The sequence below is a fragment of the Hippocampus bargibanti genome, linkage group LG02 (assembly GCF_051943395.1).
Source record: "Hippocampus bargibanti isolate YZ-2025 linkage group LG02, ASM5194339v1, whole genome shotgun sequence".
In the NCBI taxonomy this organism is placed as follows: Eukaryota; Metazoa; Chordata; class Actinopteri; order Syngnathiformes; family Syngnathidae; genus Hippocampus; species Hippocampus bargibanti.
This window is the reverse complement of record NC_142735.1, coordinates 21,201,036-21,215,113: the sequence shown is the minus strand read 5'-3', so window position 1 is coordinate 21,215,113 and position 14,078 is coordinate 21,201,036. Positions and strand designations below refer to the sequence as shown.

At 40.1% G+C, this 14,078-nt stretch overlaps 2 protein-coding genes across 3 annotated transcripts; one reads left to right on the top strand and one right to left on the bottom strand.

Annotated features, from left to right (window-relative positions):
• On the top strand, window positions 1-4,861 carry rasl11a (RAS-like, family 11, member A). Of its 2 annotated transcripts, none has more exons than XM_088990002.1 (8): window positions 1-198; window positions 884-940; window positions 1,022-1,104; window positions 1,945-1,985; window positions 2,059-2,188; window positions 2,323-2,398; window positions 2,689-2,753; window positions 4,443-4,861. In XM_088990002.1, exons 1-8 carry the CDS (start codon window positions 75-77, stop codon window positions 4,587-4,589), a joined length of 723 nt encoding a protein of 240 aa, XP_088846128.1. In that variant the 5' UTR covers window positions 1-74; the 3' UTR covers window positions 4,590-4,861. The 2 variants fall into 2 exon arrangements, with proteins under 2 accessions (XP_088846128.1, XP_088846126.1); XM_088990000.1 differs by having other exon boundaries at window positions 2,689-2,765.
• A 142-nt stretch (window positions 4,862-5,003) lies between these two features.
• On the bottom strand, window positions 5,004-13,921 carry LOC148901900 (ras-related protein Rab-38). The gene is made up of 5 exons (XM_088990003.1): window positions 13,772-13,921; window positions 12,301-12,525; window positions 9,394-9,524; window positions 9,188-9,337; window positions 5,004-8,787 (listed from the first exon to the last, which is right to left on the bottom strand). Exons 2-5 carry the CDS (start codon window positions 12,494-12,496, stop codon window positions 8,590-8,592), a joined length of 675 nt encoding a protein of 224 aa, XP_088846129.1. The 5' UTR covers window positions 12,497-12,525; window positions 13,772-13,921; the 3' UTR covers window positions 5,004-8,589.
• Between the last annotated feature and the right edge of the window lie 157 nt (window positions 13,922-14,078).

Here is a 14,078-nt window from a genome sequence, read left to right as displayed (position 1 = left end):
AGAGTGATCTCGCTCCCACACGAATCCGAGGTCAATGCTGTTGGCTGGAACGAACCCTTCCCGCACAGGGAGCCATGAACAACAGCGGGTCCGCCAACTTTCTGTTGCTGCCCATCCCTGAGTACCCGCTTCCGGACTGCGTGCCGAACAAGACGGTGAAGATCGTGGTGCTGGGGGCCAGCAACGTCGGCAAAACTGGTAAGCGAGCACTTCCAATGCAAACGTTTTGAATTCCCAGCTCGGCTCTAGTGTGACATGGGGAGGGATGATATTAATTGATTCCTTAAGGATTACTGTTGCTGGGGTGTTCCACCTACCCGCCCGTCCTCCAGAAACAATCACCTTGCACCGATTACGTTTAAATCATCCAATTCCGTTACCGTGCTCGTAACTCGAGTCACTCGTTTTTCAAATCGCATTAACCGAAAACTATCAAAATACATATTTTAATCATTTTTCTTTCAAAGGGAAAGTTACATTGTATGCTTAAAAACACCTCAGTATGCAAGCCACTATATTTTGTTTTAATGGACCATATATTATTTATTTTTCAATATAACACAGTCAGTCACATGACCCGAGTGTAATTAATAGTAGTGGTGTGCTGCAAATCACAACCAAAGAGGGATTTGAACATCTATGGCGTAGTTTGACCATAAATGACCATTTTATTGTTATCATGTATTTTATATTCTCTTTGATATTTGTATTTAACGAAAAAGGCTGGTGATAGTTGCATCATATGTCCACTTGGGACTTTGAACCTGTTTGTTTGAGACTGTTCCCAAAAAGGCAAATTGCATCCTAGATAACAACAAAATGGTGGCACGTAGGTCAGCCCAATTTATTTTCTCACAACTTGCTGTGCCCCCCCCCCCCCCAGCTCTCATCGTCAGGTTTCTCACAAAACGCTTTATCGGAGACTATGAAGCCAACACAGGTAACCCACCCCCCCTTTAACATTTACCCATATTTGTATTGGAAACCATTGATCCACCGTCTCCGTTCATCTGCCATGCAGGTGCGCTTTACTCCAGAAAGGTCACTTTGGACGGTGAGGAGGTGTCGCTTCAGATCCAGGACACGCCCTGCGTAGCTCTACAGGTATGCAATCAGTTATTTTCGTCGGGACATAGCTGGTGCTGACGCTAACTAGCAGATAAACTCCTTGCCAGTTTCTGTTTTTTTTGCACCCTTATCTCCAAACGAGGTCAGGAATGTGTTCGAAGCAACAGGATGTGATGATATTAGGGCTGGGACGCCGGCACTTTAACAGTGACGTGTTTACAAAACAGGGTCCTCGGAGACGCTCGTTTCCTCCGCCGGTGAGATAAAGATGGCGGATGGTCACTTTCATAATAATAATAATAATAATAATAATAATAATAATAATAATAATAATAATAATAATAATAATAATAATTATTATAATACATTTCATTTTTAAGCACCTTTCAAAACTCTCAAGGTCACTTTACAGTCACAGGATAAGCTTTTCTGTGGGTGAGCTGCGGCAGCCACATGCACCAGTGTTCACTCAACCCAGAAGTAACTCAAATGGATAGAAAGTGAGCTAGCTAACTAATAAATAATTAATAGCTAGCTAGCTAGCTAGTTAGATAGCAAATCGATAGCAAATCAATAGCTAGCTAGGTAGCTAGCCAGATAATAATAATAATAATAATAATAATAATAATAATAATAATAATAATAATAATAATAATAATAATAATAATAATAATAATAATAATACATTTCATTTTTAAGCGCCTTTCAAAACTCTCAAGGTCACTTTACAGTCACAGGATAAGTTTTTCTGTGGGGCTGTCAATTTTGCTTCCATAAATCCACTTGAATTGCCACGGAAAGTTTCTGTAATCTTCCCGTCGTACCTTCCACAGAAGTCATTCCCCAAACACTTTTTGTTTGATTGTTTCTGCGCAGGACGACGCCGAGGGCCTCTACTGCCAGGAGCAGATCAACAGGTCCAGCGCACCAACGCACCCCCACGTGTAATCTTTACGCACGCTTCGCTCACGCACGCTTTTCAAACAACAGGTCCATCTACTGGGCCGACGGCTACGTGTTGGTTTTCTCCATCACGGACCACAGCAGCTATCGCACCATACGGCCGCTGTACCAGCACGTCAGACGCATTCACCCGTCGGGAAACATTCCCGTCATATTGGTCAGTGTCCCGTTTTGGATTTTGACCTAACAAAGTTGTGATTGAGCTCCCAGACGTGTTGGAGATGTTGTCACTGACTGTAGGTCAACCTTTGATAATCCCGCTAATCCGATCCGTTGTGTAATCTGCTACAGATCGGCAATAAGAGTGACCTGTTACGAGCGCGACAAGTGCCGGCAGATGAAGGCGAGACGTTAGCGTCCTCGCTAGGTGGGAACCTGCCGTCCTGCTTATTTTGCTTGATGTTGTTTTTGTTCCATTGACGGAATAAACAAAATCCACCTGAAGAGACGATGTAGGGGGGGGGGGGTTCTTAGATCCTAAATGAGCCTTTATTTGTCTCACAGTGGAGACATTTACATTTCACAGCAGCAAAAACAAAATACAGGAGCTGATGTAAAGGCAGCTACTCTCGTGGCGCCATCTTGAAGTAAAAAATAATAATAATTCAAAGTGTGTGTTGAACGTCGACGTGGAATCCCCCTACCCCTTTCCTACAGGGGGCGTTTACTTCGAGGCTTCAGCCAGGGAGAACCATGAGGGGGTCCACACCGCTTTCCTGCAGGTGTGTCAGGAGGTGGGATTCCGTTGTCCGACGCCACATTGATTATTTATTTATTTATCTTTCCATCTATGTATTATTATTTTTGTGAGTTTATTTGTTTTTATACATTATATCTAAAAGCGCCTTTCAAAACTCTCAAGGATTTATTTGTGTTTGAGTGTTTTTTTAATTAATTTGGGGGGTATTTACATTATATTTATAAGCACCTTTCAAAACTCTCAAGGATTTGTTTATTTATTCATATTTCCATCTATTTATTTGTTTATTACAGTCCAATACGTTACATATTTATTTATTTATTTATTTATTTATTTATTTATTTATTTATCTATCCATCCATTTAGTTTTGTTTGTGTATTTATTTTTAATTAATTTATTTGTTTTTGTTTAAGTGTTTTTTATCTATTTATGTATTTATTTATTTGTTTGTTTGTTTATGTACTTATTTCTTTATTCGTGTATTTATTTATTCATCTATCCATTTTTTATTACAATACAATACATAGTTATGGACAGTATTCATCTATCCACATATTCATTTATTTATTTATTTATTTATTTATTTATTTATTTTTAGATTCATTTTCCATCGTTTTTTTGTATTATTTATTTATGGTTTTATTTCTTTTATGTATTTGTTTTTGTTTGAGTCTTTTAATATAATGATTATTTATGAATTCATTTATTACAATACAATCCCTAGTTATTTATTCCTCATCCATGTACCTACCTAGCTATTTTTTTTTTTTTTTATGTATTTATTTTTCAAGTCTCTCTTCCACCCTCATCCCTTTCACTCTGCCTCTCAGCTATTAAATCTTGGTTTTCCCATAACTTCCTCAAGTTTAAATGCGAAAAAAATGGAACTTCTCCTTGTCGGTAGAAAATCCAACAGTTTCTCCCTCACTATTGACAATTCAACCCTGTCTCCCTCCCTTTGGGACAAGAGCCTGAGTGTCATCCTCGATAGCTCACTATCTTTCCACTCCCATATAAATAACGTAACTTGGTCCGCATATTTCCACCTCTGTAACATCAATCGTCTCCGTCCTTCTCTCACCCCTCACATCAAAGCTATCCTTATCCACAGTCTCATCACCTCCCGTATCGACTATTGCAACTCCTTTTCGGTGTCAATCAAACATTTCTCCATAAACTCCACGTAGTCCAGAATTCCTCAGCCCGGATCATCACAAAAAAAAACTCCTTTTGCCACATCACCCCCGTCCTACAGCAGCTCCACTGGCTCCCTGTTAAACTTCGCATTGAATTCAAAACACTTCTATTTACATTTAAAGCCATCCATAACCTTGCCAAGCCCCCACCTCATCTGTCTGACCTTCTTCAAATTTCCATTCCCTCCTGGTCCCTCAGATTTTCATCCTCCCTCCACCTCTGTGTGTGCAGAGCTTTCAGCCGCTCTGCTTCCAAACTCTGGAACTCACTTCCACACAACATCCGTAATATTGACTTTCTTCCCACTTTCAAATTCCACCTCCATACCCATCTGTTTCAAATTGCAGTCACGGTTTAGTTTAATCAGCCCTTTTATTATTTACAATTGTATTTATGGTTTTGTTGTTCTGGTGTTTATTGTTCTTTTAATTGTAAAGTGTCATTGGGTGATCTGAAAGGTCCTTGTAAATTAATTGTATTATTATTGTTATTAAAGTGATATCCATGGTGCAGGTGTCCCGGGGATTGGGCGGAGGCAACGGCGAGAAACGTCGAGGGGGTCTCCACCTAGCCCGACCCAAATCTCCTAACATGCAGGAGCTGAAGAGGAGATTCAGGCAGGTCCTCTCCTCTAGAGTCAAATCAACAACTGCCCTCTAAAAGCACAGAAGAAATGGCTAGGCCACCGTGGAAGCAATCCCAGAACACCTTGTCCTGTATTTTATAAAGAGCACAATTGACGACATCAGGAATGATATTCACATGAACTTTCCAGAATCTGCTGTCTCGTCTCGATGCGGTTTTTCATGAAACTGTGAGTCGTACCTTGCAGGCTCACGGTCCTGGCATGCAAGGAGATTTTTTTTCAAATGTTCACATTCACTGTCATCTTTTTTGAATTGAATTGTCAAAACAAATGAAGCACAATTGTATTTTCTTGCCATGTGTTTTTAATTCAAATCAAAATTCTGCTTAAAAAAAAAAATCTTCATCCCTACTGACAACCCGCGGATGGAAACATTTGCAAAATGGATGAAAAATACAAATGACCCTGATCATATCGTGCTGTGAGGCCAAAGCGGAAAGTTTCGCGTAACAAAACAAACCATACGGAAAAGTCTGGAATCAAGCTGGTCTTCCACTTTTTGGTTCGAACCGGGCCCGCCCAATGAAAACAGTCAACGTCATCCACTGTTAACTTCACCTCACGTAAGCCGGACTTCCCAGGAGAACACACACCAAACAAACAGACTGCTTTTACTGTGCTAAAAAGAAAAGAGGAAGTTAGAACAGTGTGTCCTTGTGTGTGTGTGTATGTGTGTGTGTGTGGGGGGGGGGGGGGGGGGGGGGGTCCGCTGGCTGGCCTCTGTTCTCATGACCTCCTCACAGCCCCCCCAAATTGCCATTTTTCTTCATCTGGAATGTGTCTGGCTTTACTGAGCCTCCTGTTGCAAACCCTTCACTGCACACGTTCACACACGTGACCCCAAACTCGGGACCTCCCCCCTCCTTTGACCCCCAAAAGGGCAGCCAGGCTCCAGGAGAACAATGCAAGAAAAAGAATACTCAGATAAAAGTCAAGCAAGTCTGAAGTGGACCGATTGATAAACGTGGAGAACCAGATGTGGATGTGTACTTTGCATTTATTAGAGGGAAGCTAATGTGATGTTTATGAAGTCACATTTGGAACAGAGTATTCTTGTAATGTTCCCATTTTTGGGCCAAGGCATTGAGTGCCCGCAACGAAAAGCAGGTTTCGATAGCATTCTCTATTTCAACAGTCTCACATTTGGTTAACTTTCACCGAGTATGCAAACAGTCTCTTTGCACAGAGTCACCCTTTGACAGTTTTTCTGTATTTATTTTTTTACTGACACTTGTCAACTCCTCATAATCTCTCTTGTTAAAGCCAATGCTTATATAGTATAGCATATTTTTTTATTGTTATTAAAAGAAGCAGAACAGTTCAAGAGAAGACCAAAAGCACGCATTTGCTTCCCCACTTGTGGGAAAACACTTCATCGAGAAGCGGTGTGCTTGACATAGGCCAGCTGTGTGTGTGTTTTGGAGGGAACATTAAGTAAAGAGGTAAACCAGAGCTGAGTGAAGGTGATTGCATGGTGTGACATTCCAATTTGGGGAAATGATAAGAGCCAAAAGGAGTTAACAGTCTGTCATTCAATCATTAGGGACTTTAAAATGTTGAGACTTTTGGGGGCGTACTTGCGCTGTGTCTATTTTCGCCTCCATCCCAGGAGGCAATTCGTCCTATTCCCACCAGTTCAACATGCTGATTGGGACTTTGAGCTGACTTGAAAAGCTAGCGAGCAGTTTTGAATTGAAAAAGGTGGAAAAATGTCAATTGGATTTGAAATTTGTTCATGGATGTCACAAAACGCCCTGGAAAATTTCACGACAAATGGAGGGAATATGTGACTGTGCCTTTGCAGTTATTTATCGTCCTTGAGATAACCATTAACTTGCTAGACGATGTGCAAAAAGTGTGTCCACTCCAGTGCCAGGGTTTTTGTCATTCTCACTCCAATTGAAAGACCCACAGAATATTAAATTTTAAGACTACATAAAGATTCAAGACAACGTAAGAAACCTTAGACTCTCTTCTTCCATCAGAAAAAAATGAGTTAATTCCTAAATTATATGGGTCTGGAGTTACATGACCATGAAATGAGGGTGGGTGTCCCAAATACAATACATTACATACATATTGATTTATATCGGGCTTTAACAACAGTTGAACTTGGAACAAAGCGCTAACATGGAAAAAGAAATGCTGACCCCTTTTGGAAAGTAAAAACATTGTCAGAGGCCATGGCCAGCGCTATATCGGCACCCAAACAGGAAAAAACAAAACCTGAACAAATTTGGGGATTGCGCTATTTGACATATTTTCAATTCCCAAATAAATTTGTGAATGGCAGTGAATGAGTTTAAAATGAAAAACATTTACAGTCGCACCTCATTTTAACACCCACATTTCAGGGTCACGATTTCCCGTTGTTTTGACAACAATTAATAATACCATATTTTCCGGCATATAAGGCACACCCAAAAGCCTTAATTTGCTTCAAAAGATGACCCTTCGCCATATATGCCGGGGCACCTTACGTGAAGTCATATTGAGCCACAACAGCTCTTGCAACTACTGTCAGCACCCCCCAACTCCATTTCCACCTGGAGAATAAGTAGTGTGCAACCCCAGCCTCTACTATACTGTAGCGCCTTATAATGTGATGTGCCTTATATTTGAAAACCTTTTTTATTCATTGAATATGTGCCTTATAATCCTGTGTGCCTTATATATGGAAAAAGTTTTAAAATAGACCATTCATTGGGGGGTGCGCCTTAGTGCACCTCATACACCAGAAAATACGGTAATATAATTTGAACATGCTGTAATTGAGGAATAGCAATAAATGGAAATACAATCAATCCGTCGCTGCCCTTACCTAAAAAAAAACACACCCAAAATACTTTCTTTTTATATATTGTCATAAGGGACATTAGACTTAACAGTAAAACACACAGTAATAACATTAGCTCTCCATTTTAGTTGCAAACGCGAAAATAAAATGAAATAAAGAGCGCCAAAAACACTCCATACTCAATGTATGGTCCTGCCGTGTTCATTTTTTGGTGGGCAGTAAAGCAATATCATAGCTCACTAGTGTCCCCTATTGATATTGTCATTCCACTGCAAGGAAAGCAATGTGATTTCATGTTGTGAAATTCGTTGGCCCTATCTAGTGGTTATCGTCTGAAGTGCATGGCTATTTTGGAGGCGCGGCGTTAAAGGACAACCGACACCATTTTTTTGTTTCAATAACTGACGTCAGAAAAAAACGTTTTATAGCATCTAAAATACCCAAAACACGCAGGCTGATATTTTTAGTAAAATGCAAAACACCAATAAAAAGGACCTAAAGTTGCTAAAACTGCAACAAATTGAGCTGCGAATTGGGGATTTTCAGAGAGTCCCCAGTTCGTGACGTCACGCCAAGACGTCTAGCCTTGCTCGAGAATCAAAACAATGCCTACAGATTCAGAGAAAATGCTTTCTTGTTACTCATTCAGTTATGAGTATGATTCAAATAGTTCTGAAGAGGAAAGCATAAATGTTTGCAATCGATTCAAGGAGTCTTCATATCAATTCGAGCCGTCAATGACAGCAATGTAGAACCCAGAAAATGCAGAAGATGGCGCCCAAGCTCCGTTGGAAATGGGCTGATTTGTCTGCTGGGAATTTGTGTCAGCGAATATCAAATAGTAGTCATGGTGCAACACAAAACGATTCACCATTGCGTTATTTGTGTTTTCCTTCTAATTTCCTCATCAACACAGATCAACACGAAGTTTTCAGACCAAACACAGTACCGCAAAATGCATTGTGTGTCGCTTTCTCGGTCAGGGGCGTTCCAAACGTGACGTCACGTGGGGATCGTCATCAACTCGAAAACAAGACTTCCTGAAAATTCAGCGCAAGTCTTAAAACGTAAAATATAGCTATATATGCGGTGGAATCTTTATAAAATACGCTCAGTAGAAGTCAATTGAAGTGATTTTACAAATTATGGACACAACTTGTCCGGAGGTGTCGTTGTCCTTTAACTAAATCGTCATTGAAATGTAGCGTCAGTCTATCTTAATCACCATGTTTGTCGCGGGCCTTGAGTCCAGAGCATCCGGAGCATTTTGATCGCGGCCTGTCACCGGCGCCGTAGTCCAAGCGGGGCAGCACCAAGACGCCGCCGTCTGCCTCATTCCTGGATGTGCGCGCCTCTTCGACCGCCATGATGTTCTTCACCAGGCACAAGATGGCCGCATCGATGTTCATGTTGTCCTGGGGACAGATGACATTTCACAATCAGTTATTGGGGTTTCAAAATAACAAGATGAGTCATTTAAAAACCGACGGCGTCAATGTTGTGCCCTATTATACAACCTTTGAGATCCAATTGAAAATTTCGGTAGGTGAAGTCAAAACAAAGTGAAATAATGTTGCGGAAGTGTGCACACGCCCTTGAAGTGGAATTTGGCTGTGTTGAGATTAACCAAATCATTCCCTATGATGAATGAACCCTAAATAAAGGTCAGCTGGTCTAGTAGGCTTTCTGTTATTATTATTATTTTTGCGTTTTCTATTCACTTCATAGAAGGAACTAAATATTTCGCTCAGAAATCCAGCAACAATCCCAATTTTGTACAGAGTAGCTTCCCTGGTCAAAGTCACGAAATCTCACCTTGGCTGAGGTTTCAAACCAATCCACAAAACCGTAATCCCGGGAGAAATTCTCCAGTTTGGGGAGTTTGGGGCACAAACCGAGGCACCGTTGGTCACATTTGTTGGCCAAGAGGACAGCTGGAACTGGCCTGCCGTTGCTTAGGGCAACCTAACAACAACAACATGATGAAAATGCATGAAATGTTTTTGTTCTTATTATTTTACCTTGGAGTCCAGGTCTCCTTTCCACTTGAGAACAGCCTGGAATGTCGAGATTCGGGTCATGTCGAAGACCACCAGAGCGCCAACGGCCTCTTTGTAATAAACTCGGGTCATGTTTCCATATCGCTCCTGTCCTGTGTGTATTTTTTAATATAGAGGAAGAAAATACAGATAGAAATGTTCAAATGTAGTGAAAAAATGGAATCAGTAAAAAAACATCTTAAACAGTTAGCAGAAAAATAAATCACAATAAATTAAAATGCGAATTAAGTCTATTTTCATGTTTAAAATGTATTAAAACAAATGTGTTTTTGATTCCCACTCATGGGAATAAGGCAGAATCACAAAAAGGAGCAGAGAAGCGTGTCTTGGAAAAATGCACCTTTTGTTTTGGGTTTGTGTGAATTGTATAGACGACGAGCCCATCGTGGATGCTAACGTGCGCCGCATGATGCCAATCTAGCCGTCCCATCAGGACAAACATGCAACCCTGTTCTCAGAATAAAAAATGTTGATTTGCAACATGCACTGTCATGGCCGCACATGCGCCAGCAGACTTCTGCTTTGTGGCCTGCCTGCTGTCGATCAAACAGACAAAATCATTGTCCTGACAGCAGTCGCAGGAGATCGGCAGTTTTATTTTCTGCTTTGACTTGTGACGAAAACACATTAAGATTTGAGTGAAGTGGGAGCTTTCCACTCAACAAGCAACAGTTGGGAAAATAGTGAACAATTTAAAAATGACTGTTTCATGGTACTCCCTGTTGAAGTTGCCACAAAGACTCTAAACAAACAAACAAACAAACAAATAAATAAATAAAACATTTTATTTCTAAGTGCCTTTCAAAAAATATATATAGTGCTTTAAAGGACAACCGACATGACTTTTTTTGTTTCCTGACATTAGAAAAATGTTTTATAGCATCTAAAATGCCCCCCCCCCAAAAAAAAAATATCTATATACAGTAAAGTCTCGTTATATCGATATTCTCGGGAGTCCGAAAAAGTATCGATATAACCGGGACTATCGATATATCCGACCCTGCGCGCATGTAATTTTCTCCTTGCGTTCATAGAAATAGTATCCTAATAAGCGGTACTATCGATATAACCGATATCGATCTCACGAGACTTTACTGTATATTTTTAGTCAAATGCAAAACACCAATCAAAATCACTTAAAGTGTCTAAAAAGTACTTCAATTTGAAACCGGAAGTGGCCAGTTTCAGAAGGTCCCGCCCCCTTGTTCGTGATGTCATGCCAAGACGTCTTGCCTTGCTCGAGAATCAAAACGATGGTTTCAGATTCGGAAAAGATGCTTTCTTGTTACTCATCCAGTTATGAATATGATTCAAATAGTTCTGAGGAGGAAAGCATACATGTTTGCAATCGATTAAATAATTTATTCCGGTCATTTTGATGCATCTGGAGAGAAATGTACTGACAAACTCTTTAGTACTCACAGTATCCAAAAAAGGCAGAAGATGGCGACAAAGCTCTGTGGAAATTGTCTCGTGGGAGGTTTTGTCAGCGAATGACAAATACACTGTAGAAGTATTGATGCAACACACAACGATTCACCATCACGTTATTTATGTGTTTTCCTTCTAATTTCGCCATCAACACGGATCAACACGAAGTTTTCAGACCAAACAAAGTCCCGCAAATTGCATTGAGGTGATACAAGGTATGTCCTTTCTCAGTCAGGGGCGTTCCTTCAGTGACGTAGGGCGAGGACTCGTCACCAACTCAAAAACAAGACTTCCGGAATATTCAGCGCGAGTCTTAAAATGTAAAATATAGCTATATGCGGTGGAATCTTTGTAAAATACGCTCAGTAGAAGTTATTTCAAGCGATTTTACAAATTATGGACACAACTTGTCTGGAGACGTTGGTTGTCCTTTAAACAACAGCAGAAGAAAGAGCTTAACATGGAGATAAATGATAAAATACATAAATAAAAATAAGCGGACGTATGAATGAATAAATTAATTATTTAAAATAACCAAACAAACGAATAAAGAAATTAAAATACGCCAAAAAAATGAATACATAAATACATAAAAATAAAGACATAAAAATGAGTACATACAAATAAATGAATAAATAAATCAATAAATCAATAAATCAATAAATAAATAAATAAATAAATACAAAGGCATTTTACATTTCTGGTATTTCAAAATAATACAAATTTGCATTCTACGAGCTTGATGCTCACGGAACGCAAAACGGCCTGGACAGGCTGGTATATAAGACCACTTTGTTATAATAATAATAATAACAATAATAATAATAATAATAATAATAATAATAATAATAATAATAATAATAATAATAATAATAATAAATTTCATATAAGCCCCCTTCAAAACTCTCAATGTCACTTTACAGTCACAGGATAAGTTTTTCTCTGGGTGAGTCGCGGCAGCCACATGCGCCAGCGTTCACTCAACCCAGCAGTAACTCAAATAGATAAAAAGCTAGCTAGCTATATATATAGCTAGTTATAACATAAAACAATGGCTATTTATACACAAAAGGCGCCATACAATATTCACAGGAATATTTTATACCCGCACAAAAACAACTCATACTACTACACTTTAGTGAGTAACTTAAAGTGGTTGTGAAAGTTTTCTGTTTGTTTTTATGCCAGTACTATACTGCCCCTAGTGGCCAAGTAACACATACGTCCTGAAGCTGTGTAATAATAAGCGTTTAATTTAATGTGGTCACTACTCTACGACATCAAGCAGCACAATATTATGGAGTTTTTTTATTTTATTTTAATAGAGCTACTAGTCTACACAAAATGCAGACCGTTGCTTATTATCTACGGTCTTTGCTGTTTGGATGGAAGCAGTTTTGTTGGAAGAGGGAGGTTAAAAAAAAAGGCACAACGCACCTGCAATGTCCCACAGCTGCAGACGCACCACCGTGGCATGGTCCCACTGGAGGACTTTGAGAGCAAAATCCACGCCAATGGTAGCCCTGTAATGCTGGGAGAACACCTGGTGCACATAGCGCTTGATGATAGAGGTCTTGCCCACTCCTAGGTCGCCGATGACCAGCACTTTGAGAAGACGCTGCTGCGGCTGCATGGCCGAAGCTCAAATTCCGCTGCGTCTCTCTAATGATGTCGCGTGCGAGGAGACAAGTCAGTCGCAACAACACTTTTTCAACACATGACAAGGCTATCAATCGGCAGTTGAAAAGCGAATACCGTACAGTGCTAAACTGACTTCTATCACACTGTGATCGTCTGATAACGTAATTCAAAAATCATATTTAATACTACTTCAATTACAGCTCTAATGTGTATTATTTTGAAATGTTGGTTAACGTTTTAGAGTGAAGATGTGACTTTTGCTTTGTGAGGTAATGCAAAAGCTGAAACCAACTAGTGTTAGCCATGGTACTGAGCAAGCCAGGAGTGGGTCGTGAATATCAATCCACCCATTTATGTCCTAAACCGCTTATCTTTACAAGAGTCACACGAGTCCTGGATCGTATCCCAGGTGTCTTCGGGCAGTGGGTGGGGTACACCCTGAACTTGTCAGCTCAATGTAAGGCACACATAGATAAACAACCATCCGCGCTTACATTCACACATTTAGAATGCTCCATTGACCGACCATGTACTTTTTGGGAATATGGGAGGAACCAGAGTACCCATAGAAAACCCACATAAGGACCCGAAGAACATGCAAACTCCATACAGGAAGGCCGGAGCCGGATTTGAACCCTGCACTGTAAAGCTGACGTGCTAACCAGTCGAGCACCATGACTCTGGGTTGCGAGTATCTTTTATTTAATTATATTATTTATATTGATGATTAATTATATTATAATTATATATTACATCTTATAATCCTTTTATTTTTTTCTACATTTTTCATTTGCGTTGGGAGCCAAAATGTTGAGTTGTTGAGTTGGAGCTTAATTTCAAATGTGTCAGGAATGAACTGAAACAACATTGTTTGCGATGCTTGTGGGTGTGAATGCCCCCCACCCCAAAATCCCCCCTCCTAACATCTCCACCAACCCATCCCCGGGACACCACCCACCTCCTCCCCCATGTAACTTTTGGGGTGTCCTAATATCCTGTAATTTAAGTCAGTAAAATATGTTATTTATTGTTCCAGTTTCTTCTGTTTGGCACACAGTGTGTGGTATTTTTCTTGATTCATATCACATAAAAAAAAACAAAAAATATTATTCTGGGGTTGCTGGAACACATTCTTTACATTTCAATTGGCAACTATAATTTGATAGAGTGTGCAAGTAAATCGAGTCACGCGTTTGGTCTCCTAACAAATTCAACTCGTAAGTAAAAGTTGTGCTGTCGTTGCTGTTCTTGTTGGAGGCAAACTTACTTTTAGGATGAGTCTCGTTGCCAAACGCCCCGAGTTCAAAGACGAATAATCAACAGCAGACGAAGAAGGTTAAGTTCCTCCGTGCACCAAGTGAAAGAGACAAAATGGAGATGTCATTTTATTATCTGTTTAGCCGGCGGTTTGTGTGCACGTCCTCCACTACGGCCACGCCCCTCGTCTGTCACCGCCTATTACGTCTACGCATGTTTAATTTACTCGTGGACTACATATCCCAAGAAGATTGTAGTAATTTCCGGGTATGCGTAGAAGACTTGTGCGCACGTGAACTGTGAGCGATTTTGATTTA